Source organism: Oncorhynchus mykiss, chromosome 18 (genome assembly GCF_013265735.2).
Source record: "Oncorhynchus mykiss isolate Arlee chromosome 18, USDA_OmykA_1.1, whole genome shotgun sequence".
Taxonomy (NCBI): Eukaryota; Metazoa; Chordata; class Actinopteri; order Salmoniformes; family Salmonidae; genus Oncorhynchus; species Oncorhynchus mykiss.
In genome coordinates, this window is record NC_048582.1 from 52,930,216 (window position 1) to 52,944,150 (window position 13,935).

Genomic DNA, 13,935 nt, shown 5'->3' on the forward strand with positions numbered 1-13,935 from the left:
AAGAGAGGTTGAAACCTCACTAACCTCCATTGCTCTAACCAATACAGTAATTACATACTTTATATCACTGTAAACTCTGACCAATACAGTAGCCACCAATCCAAGTAAGAGTACCATGTTGAACAATTGTAAACAATCTCCTCCCTCCTTCTCTCACCTGTGTTGTCTTGGTCCAGATGTGGTTCTGAGGAGTTTTGTGGCATCCAGGCTCTTTTTGGCTCAGTGTTCTGTGGTGTCTGGAATTTTATTGGGTCAGAATTCTTTGGCGTCTTGGCTCTGATTGGCTCAATGTTCTGTGGTGTCTGGTCTCTGATTGGCTCAGAATTATGTGGTGTCTTGGCTCTTATTGGCTCAGGGACCATCTCTGTTCTCTCTGACCTCTGGCTCCACTGGGGCTGATCCGGGTTCTGATTATCTGGCCGTCTGTCTGCGGTCTGTATGCACTGGCCTGACTCCAGCTGATCTCCAGTCAGCTTACCAGCCACTGTATCTGCTGTCTGCAGGGGGTGATGCGGCTCAATCTGATCCATGGTCAGTTTATCCATCACTCTGTAGTTCTGGTCAAAGCCCTGCTCTGTTGCTGGGTCAGGACCAACTGGGGGAAAAAGCTGATGTCTGCTTGCTGTGTGTAGACACAGGGCATTCTGATTCTGTTCCTGCAGCATGTACATGGCTACACACACACACACACACACACACACACACACAACAAAAAAACAATCAGTCAGCAGATCATCAAATACAATACAATCAAATACACGTCACAAACCCACCAACGCACAGACATAGGCACACACACACCTTCGTAGAATGGAGCTGACTGCACAAGGTTATACCACATCTGATCCAGCAGCATCACCTAGGCAACACAATGGAGACAGGTACATTATGATCTATGAGTCCCATTCCAGTCTGCTGTGGCATCACAGATCGACAGACAAGTGTGGTTAGAAAATCCTGTAGTTCGGTCTTTTCTTACACAAATGGATAGAGGCTTGACTACCACAAAAACCAACAGTAGGCTTAAAAATAGCCTTTTCCCTGTCCAGAACCGTGAACCCTAACCTCTAAAGCCTAATGTATACCTTATGTATGCAAGATACGCAAAATGATCTCCATTTTGCGTAGCTAATTGTAGTTCTTATGTTGCGTTCTGTGTAGGGTAAAAATCAGCCTTAACCTTGACCACATCTACACCCTAAACCATTCAATGACCCTGTGTTGACCAGCCACTGACCCCTGAACCCGAAGGTTTCCATGTTTACCTGTGCATCTAGATCCATCTCCAGTTGTGACAGTGCTGAAGCAACCTTCCTGAGGAGCTGTGGACTCGGAGGCTGCTGCTGCTCTCTCAACCAATCACAGCGCATAGGACTATACTGGGAAAACTAAGAACACATTCACATATTACACACACACACACACACACACACACACACACACACACACACACACACACACACACACACACACACACACACACACACTTTCGTAGTTGCTAGTGATGTCACTCACCATGTAGCACTGCTGGTGTTGCGCGCTGATGATGTGTTCACAGATGTGTGTACTGGAGAGAGTCTCAGCACAGCTCACACACATGAAAAACGTAGCCTGGGAGATGCCTCTACACTCCACCACACTGCCCAGACCTGGAACACACACACAATATTTTCCAGGTATTTTACAAACATTCCATCTCTTAATGGCAAAACGAGAAGTGTCATTCTGTGTCTTCAGATATTCAGTTTCTTGGCAATTTCTCGCATGGAATAGCCTTCATTTCTCAGAACAAGAATAGACTGACGAGTTTCAGAAGAAAGTCTTTGTTTCTTTGTTTCTGGCCATTTTGAGCCTGCAATCGAACCCACAAATGCTGATGCTCCAGATACTCAACTACTCTGAAGGCCAGTTTTATTGCTTCTTAATTCAGCACAACAGTTTTCAGCTGTGCTAACATAATTGCAAAAGGGTTTTCTAATGATCAAATAGCCTTTTAAAATGATAAACTTGGATTAGCTAACACAATGTGTCATCGGAACACAGGAGTGATGGTTGCTGATAATGGGAGAAAAAACAAAATCAGCCGTTTCCAGCTACAGTAGTCATTTACAACATTAACAATGTCTACACTGTATTTCTGATCAATTTGATGTTATTTACTGGACATTATTCTTTGCTTTTCTTTCAAAAACAAGGACATTTCTAAGTGACCACAAACTTTTGAACGGTAGTGTACATTGTAATATTGTTCTATGGTGGTATTAAACATTTTGTATTGTGGATATGTAGTGGTGTAATAATGTTATATGATGTACTGTTTTATATTTTATGTAATGTAAGTGCCTTATTAATATGTTTGGACCCCAGGAAGAGTAGCTGCTGCGTGGCAACAGCTAATTGGGATCCTTAATAAATACCAATAGTTTGTGACAGAACTATTGGTAAATTTGAAAATGCAATGGAAACACATTGAACTTTTGATTTTTAGTCGGTACATGAAAACTTAAGCAAAAAAAAAATCTGTCGCCAATTGAATGCACAACCCAATTTCGAAGTTGCACCTTGTGTATTTTACTATTCTAACTCTCAACATTATGTTATTTGAGAGGGAGGGTTCTTCAACATCTTAAAGAACAATCTGGCCTTAATGGCAATGTACTCTTATAATCTCCAGAAGAGGACTGGCCACCCTTCAGAGCTTGGTTCCTCTCTAGGTTTCTGCCTTTCTAGGGAGTTTTTCCTAGCCACCGTGCTTCTCCACCTGCATTGCTTGCTGTTTGAGGTTTTAGGCTGGGTTTCTGTATAGCACTGACATTGGCTGATGTAAAATGGGTTTATAAATACATTTGATTGATTGATGGGGCCCCTAGCGGCCTGGGGCCCCAAGCGACTGCTTATGTCGCTTATGCCTGGAGCTGGCACTGTTGCAATGGTATGTAGGAGAATGTGTCGCTCGCAACCATTTCTGCTAGAATTTCATCCAGTGCTTGCATTGGCTTGAGGTAAGACTGCATCTTGCGTTGGCTTGAGCTAAGCCTGTACTTACTGAAGCCCCCACTACTCTCTCTGCACTTGTCTCGCATGTGTAGGCCTCCATGTCAGATCAATCTACTTGTCGAACCGCCTGTAGGCTACACTTTATTCTCCCCTTGCAGATTTAGCATTCTGCCTTGGTGGCATTCGTTTAAGTGAAGCTCTGCTACACATCTGACATTTTCTAAATGAATAAAAGTAGTTACCCTACTGGAAGCTCAAAAGTTGTAGACTATTTTGTTACCGTAGGCCTACTAACTGCATTTCAAGGTTGAAACTGCGTGTACAGTTTCAGCATAAACAATACAATAGGCCTTTACAACAGCACATACTCTCACACACACTGAGCATTGATTGATCATGCAGATAGCAGAGCAGAGAAGGATTTTGACATTGCATATAACAGTTCCATTTTAAGTCATCCTGTTCATAGAAATCATTTATTTTAATATACCCGTTTCTCGCAGTTATTTATCCAGGGAAACTGTAGTGGGTTTGGGGCGGGAAATCTCTGTAACCTGATCCCTGTTAAACCCTAACACACAATCGGAGAGATCGCTCTACATTCTACCAAACATCTTAGTTCTGGAGCACGCACGCACACACACACAACTGACCTATGATCGGTTCTGTGTTGTGAAGGCCCTTCACTTTCAGGTATTTGGACAGGTGGCTGGGGCCGACAACCCTCTTTGCTGTGAGTGACACACCAGACAATCAAATCAACACCAAGTATTATTAGTGACACATCATTCAGCCTATAAACACCAAGTATTCCTCAGAAAAACACAGTCAATCAACACATCCATTGTCACAAGAAGCCTTCTCTCACCTGCGGGTGTGTCCGGCAGCAGATACACCTGTGGAACACTGAGCCAGCTTGCTGGGGCCTGCTCGAAGTGTGTGTGTTCACTGTGCTGATGTGTGTGTTCACTGTGATGATGTGTGTGTTCTTGGTCTTCGTCCAGTTCTCCCTCAGAGTAGTCCGCCTGTCTGCCTCCCTCGGAGTAGTCCGCCTGTCTGCCTCCCTCGGAGTAGTCCGCCTGTCTGCCTCCCTCGGAGTAGTCCGCCTGTCTGCCTCCCTCGGAGTAGTCCGCCTGTCTGCCTCCCTCGGAGTAGTCCGCCTGTCTGCCTCCCTCGGAGTAGTCCGCCTGTCTGTCTCCCTCGGAGTAGTCCGCCCGTCTGCCTCCCTCGGAGTAGTCCGCCCGTCTGCCTCCCTCGGAGTAGTCCGCCCGTCTGCCTCCCTCGGAGTAGTCCGCCTGTCTGCCTCCCTCGGAGTAGTCCGCCTGTCTGCCTCCCTCTGAGTAGTCCGCCTGTCTGTCTCCCTCGGAGTAGTCCGCCTGTCTGCCTCCCTCGGAGTAGTCCGCCCGTCTGCCTCCCTCGGAGTAGTCCGCCCGTCTGCCTCCCTCGGAGTAGACCGCCCGTCTGCCTCCCTCGGAGTAGTCCGCCCGTCTGCCTCCCTCGGAGTAGTCCGCCAGTCTGCCTCCCTCGGAGTAGTCCGCCCGTCTGCCTCCCTCGGAGTAGTCCGCCAGTCTGCCTCCCTCGGAGTAGTCCGCCAGTCTGCCTCCCTCGGAGTAGTCCGCCCGTCTGCCTCCCTCGGAGTAGTCCGCCCGTCTGCCTCCCTCTGAGCAGACTGCCCGTCTGTCTCTCTCTGAGTAGTCTGCCCGTCTGTCTCTCTCTGAGTAGTCTGCCCATCTGTCTCTCTCTGAGTAGTCTGCCCGTCTGTCTCTCTCTGAGTAGTCTGCTCGTCTGTCTCTCTCTGAGTAGTCTGCCCGTCTGTCTCTCTCTGAGTATTCTAGATGAGTCTGTCGGTTTCTCTCAGTGTATGCAGTCTGTCGGTCTCTCGCTGAGTATTCAATCTGTCTGTCTCTGTCCGAGTATTCCAGAAGAGTGTGTCTGTCTGGTATTTCTAGAAGCGTCTGCGTCTCTCTGCATTCTGGGCTCTTCCTCTCCCACCACTCTGGACTCAGAGAAGTCTCCCAGTCCTTCAAATGTGTTGAACTCCTCAGAGCTGAGAGAGGTGCAGGAACAGGGACAGAGACAGGGGAGGGGTGTGTCGTCTTCTCTGTGGACAACGAGGGGGTGTGGGATGGTATGGAGGAAGAGAGGGTGGGTGAGGTAGATAGGACAACTGTGGAAAGAGAGGTAGAAAAGGGGTTTGAGGGAGAGAGGGAGGGAGGGTTTGAGGAAGAGAGGGGGATAGGGTGAGGCGTAGAGAGTGGGAGAGGGATGGAAGTAAGGGATGGCTGATCCTGGAGGAACGGGGAAGGTACTTGTAGGGGTTCCTGGTCTTCTCCCAAAAACACTGGGGGGGAGCAGGCGAGAGCGAGAGAGAGAGAGAGAGAGAGAGAGAAGGGTGGAGAGAAAGAGCAACTTTATAACATGGCACTCAGGTAAAGAACCACACCCCTATGGACAGATAGAGATATTTCTGTGACTCACTTGAGATCTGAACCAGGAGCGTCTGGTCATTCTCCTCCTCTGATAGACTGACAGGGAGAGGACACACTCCCTCGGTCTCACGTGACTCTGCCCCACACATACCTGAGGGAGATGAAACGATGAGTGGAGACACAGCAGATGCCTTAACTTCAGTTAAGAACAGTTTCAGCTAAAATACAGCTTCAGTAGAACAATTTCAGCCAAAGAACAGTTTCAGCTAAATAAAAGTGTCACGACTCGCCTGTGAGGATCCAAAGATCAGGTTACAATGGATCAATGTCCACTAGACCGCTCTCACCCGCAGAGGGGAGTAGGGATTGATGTGGGGGTTTTATGACACCTCACGCCAATCGTAAATTGTATTCAGCAGGGAACTCTTTTTGGTGATTGGAATGTTTTTGTTACAGAGACATTTTGCGGCCCAAAAACTTTAACTTACAAAAGTGAACACTGGGACAATATTTCTAAACAAGAGATGGTCTATGGAACATTAATGTCTATTTTGTGACAATTATATAACTAAAATATTGTAACTTGAAGAGATTTCACACTGTTTATGTCAAGTTTACATCCTTTACATTGTGTAGGAAATATCAAGAATGAAGATAATATTTTTGTTAAGACAGGAATGTGATTTTAGTTTTCTAACGAGATCTTAGTTTTGATGATATGTTGCCCTTTAAGTAGCCACGCCCTGAATGAGGTCAGAGAGCTTGTCAGCGTGATGGAACCGCCCTTTTCGACCAGAGTGCCTTAAAGGACTGACTAAGAAGTAACATACCATACCAGAAGATGTGAAACCGTTGTCCACACGTTGAACTCTCAACCTCAACACTAGATGAGGAAACGTGGAGTGTTAGCTACATGTGAGAAATGGTTGAAACAACACAAAGTGAAGAGAATAAACTCAGCAGACCACACCCGAAAATGAGCAGGCTGCAGCTGTCCGTGTAAAAGTGGTTCAAACTGACTATCCACAGGAGCTAAGAACAAGTTCTGAGCTCATTGGAGACCGGACAACTAAGAAGGACATTGTTACCTCTGGTGGACAATCAGAGCATGTAGAAGCGGAAAGCCCAACAAAACCCCATTTCAAGAAGTTTTGGTTTCAACAGAGATAGATGGCGAACAACGCCATTCAACGCGGAAATATATTCATTGCTTCTAATTCCAAAACAGGCGGTGGTTCGTGTGCAAGGTATATGATTAACGTGAAGACAGTCCTCGTAGGTATCCATTATAAATGTCCCATTTTCCCTCGCTCTCTATTTTCCCCAACTCCTTTCTCCATCTCTGTGAAATAGGCAGTCATATGTGGTCCGTCCACATATATATATAAATAATTCAATTAATTTGTGGAGTACTGAATGACGAGCAAAGGTTTGGGTTCTTGAAGATCCTAAATCAGGTAACAATTAAACATGGTTTGTTTTAATTAACCCCTTTTTACAGTCCTGTTCCATCGCTGCAACTCCCGTACGGACTCGGGAGATGCAAAGTTTGAGATCCGTACCTCACGACCCAGCCAAGCCGCACTGCTTCTTGACACAACGACCACTTAACCCGGAAGCCAGCCGCACCAATGTGTCAGAGGAAACACTGTACACCTGGCGACCGTGTCAACGTGCATTGTGCCTGGCCCGCTACAGGCGTCGCTAGTGCGCGATGGGACTGGAACATCCCTGCCGGCCAAATCCACCCCTAACCCGGACGACGCTGGGCCAAATGTTATTTGTCACATGCGCTGAATACAACAAGCGTAGACTTTCAGTGAAATGCTTACTTACAAGCCCTTGACCAACAGTGCAGTTAAAGAAGAGTTAAGAAAATATTTACCAAGTAGAAACAAAAGTAACACAATAAGAATAACAATATTGAGGTGATATACAGGGGGCACTGGTGGTACAGAGTCAGTGTGCGGGGGTACAGGTTAGGTAATTTGTACATGTAGGTGGGGGTGAAGTGACTTGCATAGATAATAAACAGCAAGTAGCAGTAGTGTACAAAAAGGAGGTGGGGGGGGGGTCAATGTAAATTGTCCGATGGCGATTTTATTAATTGTTCAGCAGTCTTATGGCTTGGGTGTAGAAGGAGCCTCTTGGTCCTAGACTTGGCGCTCTGGTTACGCTTTCCGTGCAGTAGCAGAGAAAACAGTCTATAACTTGGGTGACTGGAGTCTCACAATTTTATGGGCTTTCCTCTGACACCGCCTATTATATAGGTCGTGGTTGGCAGGAAGCTTGGCCCCAGTGATGTACTTGGCTGTACGCACTACCCTCTGTAGTACCCTACGGTCAGATGCCGAGCAGTTGCCATACCAGGCGGTGATGCAACCGGTTAGGATGCTCTCGATGGTGCAGCTCTAGAACTTTTTGAGGATCTTGAGACCCATGCCAAATCTTTTCAGTGTCCCGAGGGGGAAAAGGTTTTGTCGTGCCCTCTTCACTACTGTCTTGGTATGTTTGGACCATGACAGTTCGTTGGTGATGTGGACACCCACTCAACTACAGCCCCGTCAATGTTAATGGGGGCCTGTTCGGCCCGCCTTTTCCTGTAGTCCACGAGCAGCTCCTTAGTCTTGCTCACATTGAGGGAGAGGTTGTTGTCCTGGCACCACACTGCCCAGTTCTATGATCTTCTCCCTATAGGCCGTCTCATTGTTGTCGGTGATCAGGCCTACCACTATCGTGTCATGAGCAAACTTTATGATGGTGTTCGAGTCATGTTTGGCCACACAGTTGTGGGTGAACAAGGAATACAGGAGGGGAGTAAGTACACACCCCTGAGGGGCTCTAGTGTTAAGGATCAGCGTGGCAGACGTGTTGTTGCCTACTCTTACCACCTGGGGACGGCCCGTCAGGAAGTCCAGGATCCAGAGGGAGGTGTTTAGTCCCAGAGTCCTTAGCTTAGTGATGAGCTTTGTGGGCACAATGGTGTTGAACACTGAGCTGTGGTCAATGAACAGCATTCTCACATAGGTGTTCCTTTTGTCCAGGTGAGAAAGGGCAGTGTGGAGTGCAATTGAGATCATCTGTGGGTCTGTTGGGGCGGTATTTGAATTGGAATGGGTCTAGGGTGTCCGGGAGGATACTGTTGATGTGAGCCATGACTAGCCTTACAATGCACTTCATGGCTACCGACGTGAGTGCCAAGGGGCAGTAATCATTTAGGCAGGTTACCTTCGCATCCTTGGGCACGGGGACTATGGTGGTCTGCTTGAAACATGTAGATATTACAGACTCGGCCAGGGAGATGCTGAAAATGTCAGTGAACATGTCAGTTGGTCCGCGCACGCTTTGAGTACACGTCCTGGTAATCCATCTGGCCCAGCGGCTTTGTGAATGTTGACCTGTTTAAAGGTTTTGTTCACATCGGCTAAGCTACCAAGAGCGTTATCACACAGTCATCTAGGACAGCTGGTGCTCTCGTACATGCTTCAAGTGTTGCTTTCCTTGAAGCGAGCATAAAAGGCTTTTAGCTCGTCTGGTTGCTCACGTCATTGGGCAGCTCACGTGTGGGTTTTCCTTTGTAGTCTGTAATAGTTTTCAAGCCCTGCCACATCCGACAAGCGTCAGAACCGGTGTAGTAGGATTCAATCTTAATCCTGTATTGACGCTTTGCTTGTTTAATGGTTTGTCGGAGGGCATAGCGGGATTTTTTCTAAGCGCTCCTTGAAAGCGGCAGTTCTAGCCTTTAGCTCGGTGCGGATGTTGCCTGTAATCCATGGGATATATACGTACAGTCATTGTGGGGATGACGTCGTCGATGCACTTATTGATGAAGCCGATGACTGAGGTGGTGTACTCCTCAATGCCATTGGATGAATCCTGTTACATATTCCAGTCTGTGCTAGTAAAACAGTCATGTAGTGTAGCATCCGAGTCATCTGATCACTTCCCTATTGAGCGAGTCACTGGTACTTCCTGCTTTAGTTTTCGCTTGTAAGCAGGAATCAGGAGGATAGAATTATGGTCAGATTTGTCAAATGGAGGGCGGTGGAGAGCTTTGTATGCATCTCTGTGTGTGGAGTAAAGGTGTTCTAGGATTTTTTTTTCTCTGGTTGCACGTGACATGCTGGTAAAAATTTGGTAAAACTGATTTAAGTTTGCCTGAATTAAAGTCCCGCGCCACTAACAGTCATCAGATTCATTTAAATCAAGTCACAACAAAAGTTGACACCAGAATCTGTGAACCCACTTTTATGTTCTCGGCACGATTCGTAGAGAATAAAGGGGCTGTGCTTTTACTGGTTGGTTCTCCTTTATGTATCTCATGCCAACACCCACACACCCTAGTGCTTCCCCCCACAGTTTCAGTACAACAGTTTCAGCTAAAGAACAGTTTCAACAACAGGAATACAACTTCAGGTGATTGACCTCAGTTTCTCCTCTAAGGAGTCAGATATTACGCGTTCTGCTGAAACTCTAGCCCCAGATGGCTTATACTTACCTTGAGCTGGACATTGGGCTGCATCGAGATTGGACAAGGGAGCTGTCTGTCTCAGATCCTCTGGGTTGTGATTGGTCGAGGGAGCTGTGTGCCTCAGATCGCATGGCTCTTGTTGCCGTCTGATGATGGCTTGCAGTTTACTGACACCTGTGGATCAAGACCACAATAACAACCATATATCAACCACATTAATTAAAAGTAAGATTAACCCATTTAGAATGTTATTTTGTTCATCTCTGAGCGATGTTCTATCGATTCCTGGGGTCATTTCATGTGTATCTGAGCTATTGCAGTTCACGCAGGCAGAAATACAACTTGTCATACTGTCTGTATTTCTGCCTGCTTGAAAGGCAATAGCCCAGATACATATGAAAACATGACCCCTCAAACCGATACAACATCGCCCAGAAATGCACAAAAAACAATATAATATTCAAAATGGGGTGGATTTTTCCTCTGTCCAAGCTTACCTTCCTCCACAGGAAAGGACAACAGCTCTTTGTACTCATCAGCTTCCACTTCTATCTTCTGTTACACAGAGAGAGAACATCAGCAAATGTGAGTTTGGAGCTAGTGTGAGTTTGGTCCTGGTCGAACGTGTGAGTTTGGTGCTAGCAGAGCATGTGCGTTTGGTGCTAGCAAAGCGTGTGCGTTTGGTGCTAGCAGAGCGTGTGCGTTTGGTGCTAGCAGAGCGTGTGCGTTTGGTGCTAGCAGAGCGTGTGCGTTTGGTGCTAGCAGAGCGTGTGCGTTTGGTGCTAGTGGGAGTTTATGTGTGTCTGTGGGGCCTAAAATAGTTTGAGTTTAATTTATAGGAAAGAGGCACACAATTTTCCTGTAACAGTACGCAACAGTCAACAGGGTTCATCATGCTTTGTGACACAGAGACAACCTGACTGACGCAGGAAGCAGGCCCCAACGAACGAAGCACAGACAACTTCCACCCTGACAATTGTAAACTTTCAGTGTGCGTGTTGACCTGCATGCCCATTCCTGCGTCTCTGTCGACCTTCTCCAGGTGAACGGCCATTTTGAACAGCTTCTTCTCCATCTCTACCGGGCTGGAGGTCCAACCAGGGTATTTCAACCTCTACAAAAGACAACAAACGAAATTGAATGCATGTCAAACATCCCCCAAATAAATGGTTATTGATTGACATCCCTGTAATGATGCACACCTTTCTAAATAAAAAGATAGACTTAAAAACACACGCACCACATAGTTGTGTCGGTGGCTGAGGCTGGTCATGTGATCAGCAATAGCGTGTTTCATCCTGACAGAACATAGCTGACAGTAGTAATGTTTCCTTCTCCTGTGGGACACCTGGACCAGGAAGTTCACACCTACACACACACACACACACACACACACGTATCAACACCCACGCACAGGTCACTTCAAAATAGTATTACGGTCCAAACTTGAGATACTGTCCAAACTGAGAGACTGCTGAACCAACCAACGGCAGCCTTGATAACAGGAATACTGACCAACCACAGGTTTGCTCCTCCTCTTGTTCCTCTTTTCTCTTCTAGGGGGCTGAGACGGTACTGTGGAGTCAACCGGTTCCTCTTTCACAGTGAGAGGAGGTGAGCCGTTCTGGCTCTGCTGGGCAGTCCCTGAAACACACACAAAACCATTCACAGGAGGTGAGTGTGTGTATGTTTGTGTGTGCATGTGTGTATTTGTGTGTGCGTGCGTGCGTGCGTCTTACCTTCAGTATTGGTAGTGGTTGTGTCTCCAGCAGCAGGTTCTCTCTTTACCACCTTCATAACAGAACAGATCATATGATTGATGTACTTTTGATTGATTGATTGGTTGACTAATTCATTATTTGATGGAGGAGTTGGCTGTGGGTTGTCCTGTTCCCTCCTGTGTCTCCAGTTCAGTGTATTGAGGGCAGTGATCAGACAGATATTGATTTTGAAGGGTTTTAACCATATAGTCTGTTAAAGGAGCAATCTGCAGTTGCTACACTACATCCATTTTTGGACTTAAAAAATTATGATATTGATTCTTGAAGAATAGAACTCATAAACACCTCATGAACACCTGCTGTACCCATCAGAACCCAAACTCTAACATGCTGCCCACACCGCTCGCGTCACAAAATAGATGTCACAAAATAAATGTACACAAATGTTATTCAATCATTACACCTACACTGTCCGTGCACGTCAACGAGCATCTGCGTAGCCAGGCGCTAAAATAGAATTCGATTCTATTTGTGACGCTTGACGCGCTGCAAGTCCTGCCTCTCCCATCTCCTCATTGGTTTTTAGGAGCATATACCCACGTGGGTGATTGAAAGATGAACTGAGGTCCACACTCCAGTGCAGTTGGTGGTGGTAATGCACCTTAAAGTTGGTTGGAAACCGCCATATAAACTCCAAAGAAGAAGAAGAAGCCTGAAGGAGGAGAGATTACTAGAAACTAACTAGGTTTACCTTTTTATCTGTGGATTAATTGTCGAAGTAGAGAACCTTGTGCATTTCAGGTCAAATAACAACCCGATGATTATATCCCAGGACAAATTTGCTAGAATCAGCAAGCTAGGTAGCTAAATGTCCATAAATGTTTAATGCTTTTTGACCTGTTCCCAAATTAATGTAGTTGGTTCAGAGTTAATTTTGATATTTCAACCTGTGTATCCTGATCGCGTCTGGTGTAGGTGGACAAAATCAACATGCGTGAGCGGTCTGGTCAGCACGTACTCCAATGTTTTTAAGCAAAATAAAGTAAACAAACATGATTAAAACCATAACTTTTGATACCATAGATGGTCAGTCCTTGTCTATGAATTTGAGAGTGGGTACATTTCTCAAGCGCCACCCCTCAGCTTTTTACCAAAACATTGGTGCGGTGAACCACTTCGTTACTGTTTCAGCTATGGATTGGCCCTTTAACCATACAGTCTGTTTAAACCATATAAACCATAAGGTCTGTAAAAATAAATCATTTAAAAAAGTATGTTTTAACCATAATGCAGTTTACACACCAGAAGTACCTTGAAATCCTTGTGGGTTACCCAGTATGTTAGAGGCACACCAGTCAACCCTGAAGACCCTAGGGCCCTTTGCAATGTAACTGCAAGGCCTTGTGAGCCTGTTAAACCACCATACGTTACGGTCCAAGTTGTTATCTGGGGGAATGTCAAAGTTAGAATGACTGACCCCCTTCCCCCAATACGGCAAGAAACATCTGGCATTCATTTACATTTGGCTGGTCCATCGAGATTTATGATTGTTTATGCATAGATTCCACAGGATGCAGGGAGGCAGACTCTCCTATATACACTGCTGTTTGGTTTTATTGACGTGTATTGTTTGTATGCTTCCCAGCTTTATTCAAATCTAACATTTTATTCAAGTGTTTGTTGTTCTCAATATCTTAAAAAACGTCAAGACTCAGAACCCTACAATTAGATGATTATAGTTATAGTTTATCGTGGGTTGTCCCGTTCCCTTTGGTGTTTTCAGTTCAGTGTATTGATAAGGGCAGTGATCAAACAGATATTGATTAGATGATTATAGGTTATTAATTACCGTGAGCTGTCCTAGTCCCTCCTGTGCCTCCAGTTCTGCAGCTCTCACTCTCAGCTCCTCATGAAGAGGCCCCGCCTTCACCGTCAGCTCTGGGCTCACTGGCCAATCAGCAGCCAGCTCAGGGTACACTAGTTTCTATGACAACACAGTCCAGTGGGAAATGTCACTTACTGAGTTCAGTATGTATGGAGCTTGAACATGAAACACAAATCAGACCTGGGTCAGAAATCAGCTCCAGTCTTTGAAAGTACAATACATGACCAAAAGTATGTGGACACCTGCTCGAGGAACATCTCATTCCAAAATCATGGGCATTATTATGGATTTGGTCCCCCCTTTGCTGCTATAACAGCCTCCACTCTTCTGTGAAGGCTTTCCACTAGATGTTGGAACATTTCTGCGAAGACTTGCTACCATTCAGCCACAAGAGCGTTAGTGAGGTCAGGCACTGATGTTTGCCGATAAGGC

General features: G+C 46.0%; 1 protein-coding gene across 11 annotated transcripts in view; it reads right to left on the bottom strand.

The window, feature by feature from the left end:
• Positions 1-13,935, bottom strand: part of LOC110496850 — a 96,615-nt gene that overhangs the window by 11,532 nt on the left and 71,148 nt on the right. For 9 of the 11 annotated variants that reach the window (XM_036953219.1, XM_036953224.1, XM_036953225.1 and 6 more), the window contains 14 exons: positions 13,468-13,602; positions 11,637-11,688; positions 11,413-11,541; positions 11,138-11,265; positions 10,901-11,011; positions 10,395-10,452; positions 9,925-10,071; positions 5,476-5,577; positions 3,866-5,338; positions 3,651-3,728; positions 1,516-1,649; positions 1,266-1,388; positions 802-859; positions 158-673 (listed from right to left, as the gene is read on the bottom strand). In XM_036953219.1, coding sequence (XP_036809114.1) covers positions 158-673; positions 802-859; positions 1,266-1,388; positions 1,516-1,649; positions 3,651-3,728; positions 3,866-5,338; positions 5,476-5,577; positions 9,925-10,071; positions 10,395-10,452; positions 10,901-11,011; positions 11,138-11,265; positions 11,413-11,541; positions 11,637-11,688; positions 13,468-13,602 — 3,244 coding nt within the window. The remainder of the gene's footprint in view (positions 1-157; positions 674-801; positions 860-1,265; positions 1,389-1,515; positions 1,650-3,650; positions 3,729-3,865; positions 5,339-5,475; positions 5,578-9,924; positions 10,072-10,394; positions 10,453-10,900; positions 11,012-11,137; positions 11,266-11,412; positions 11,542-11,636; positions 11,689-13,467; positions 13,603-13,935) is intronic. The other 2 variants (XM_036953223.1, XM_036953221.1) reach the window with 2 other exon arrangements.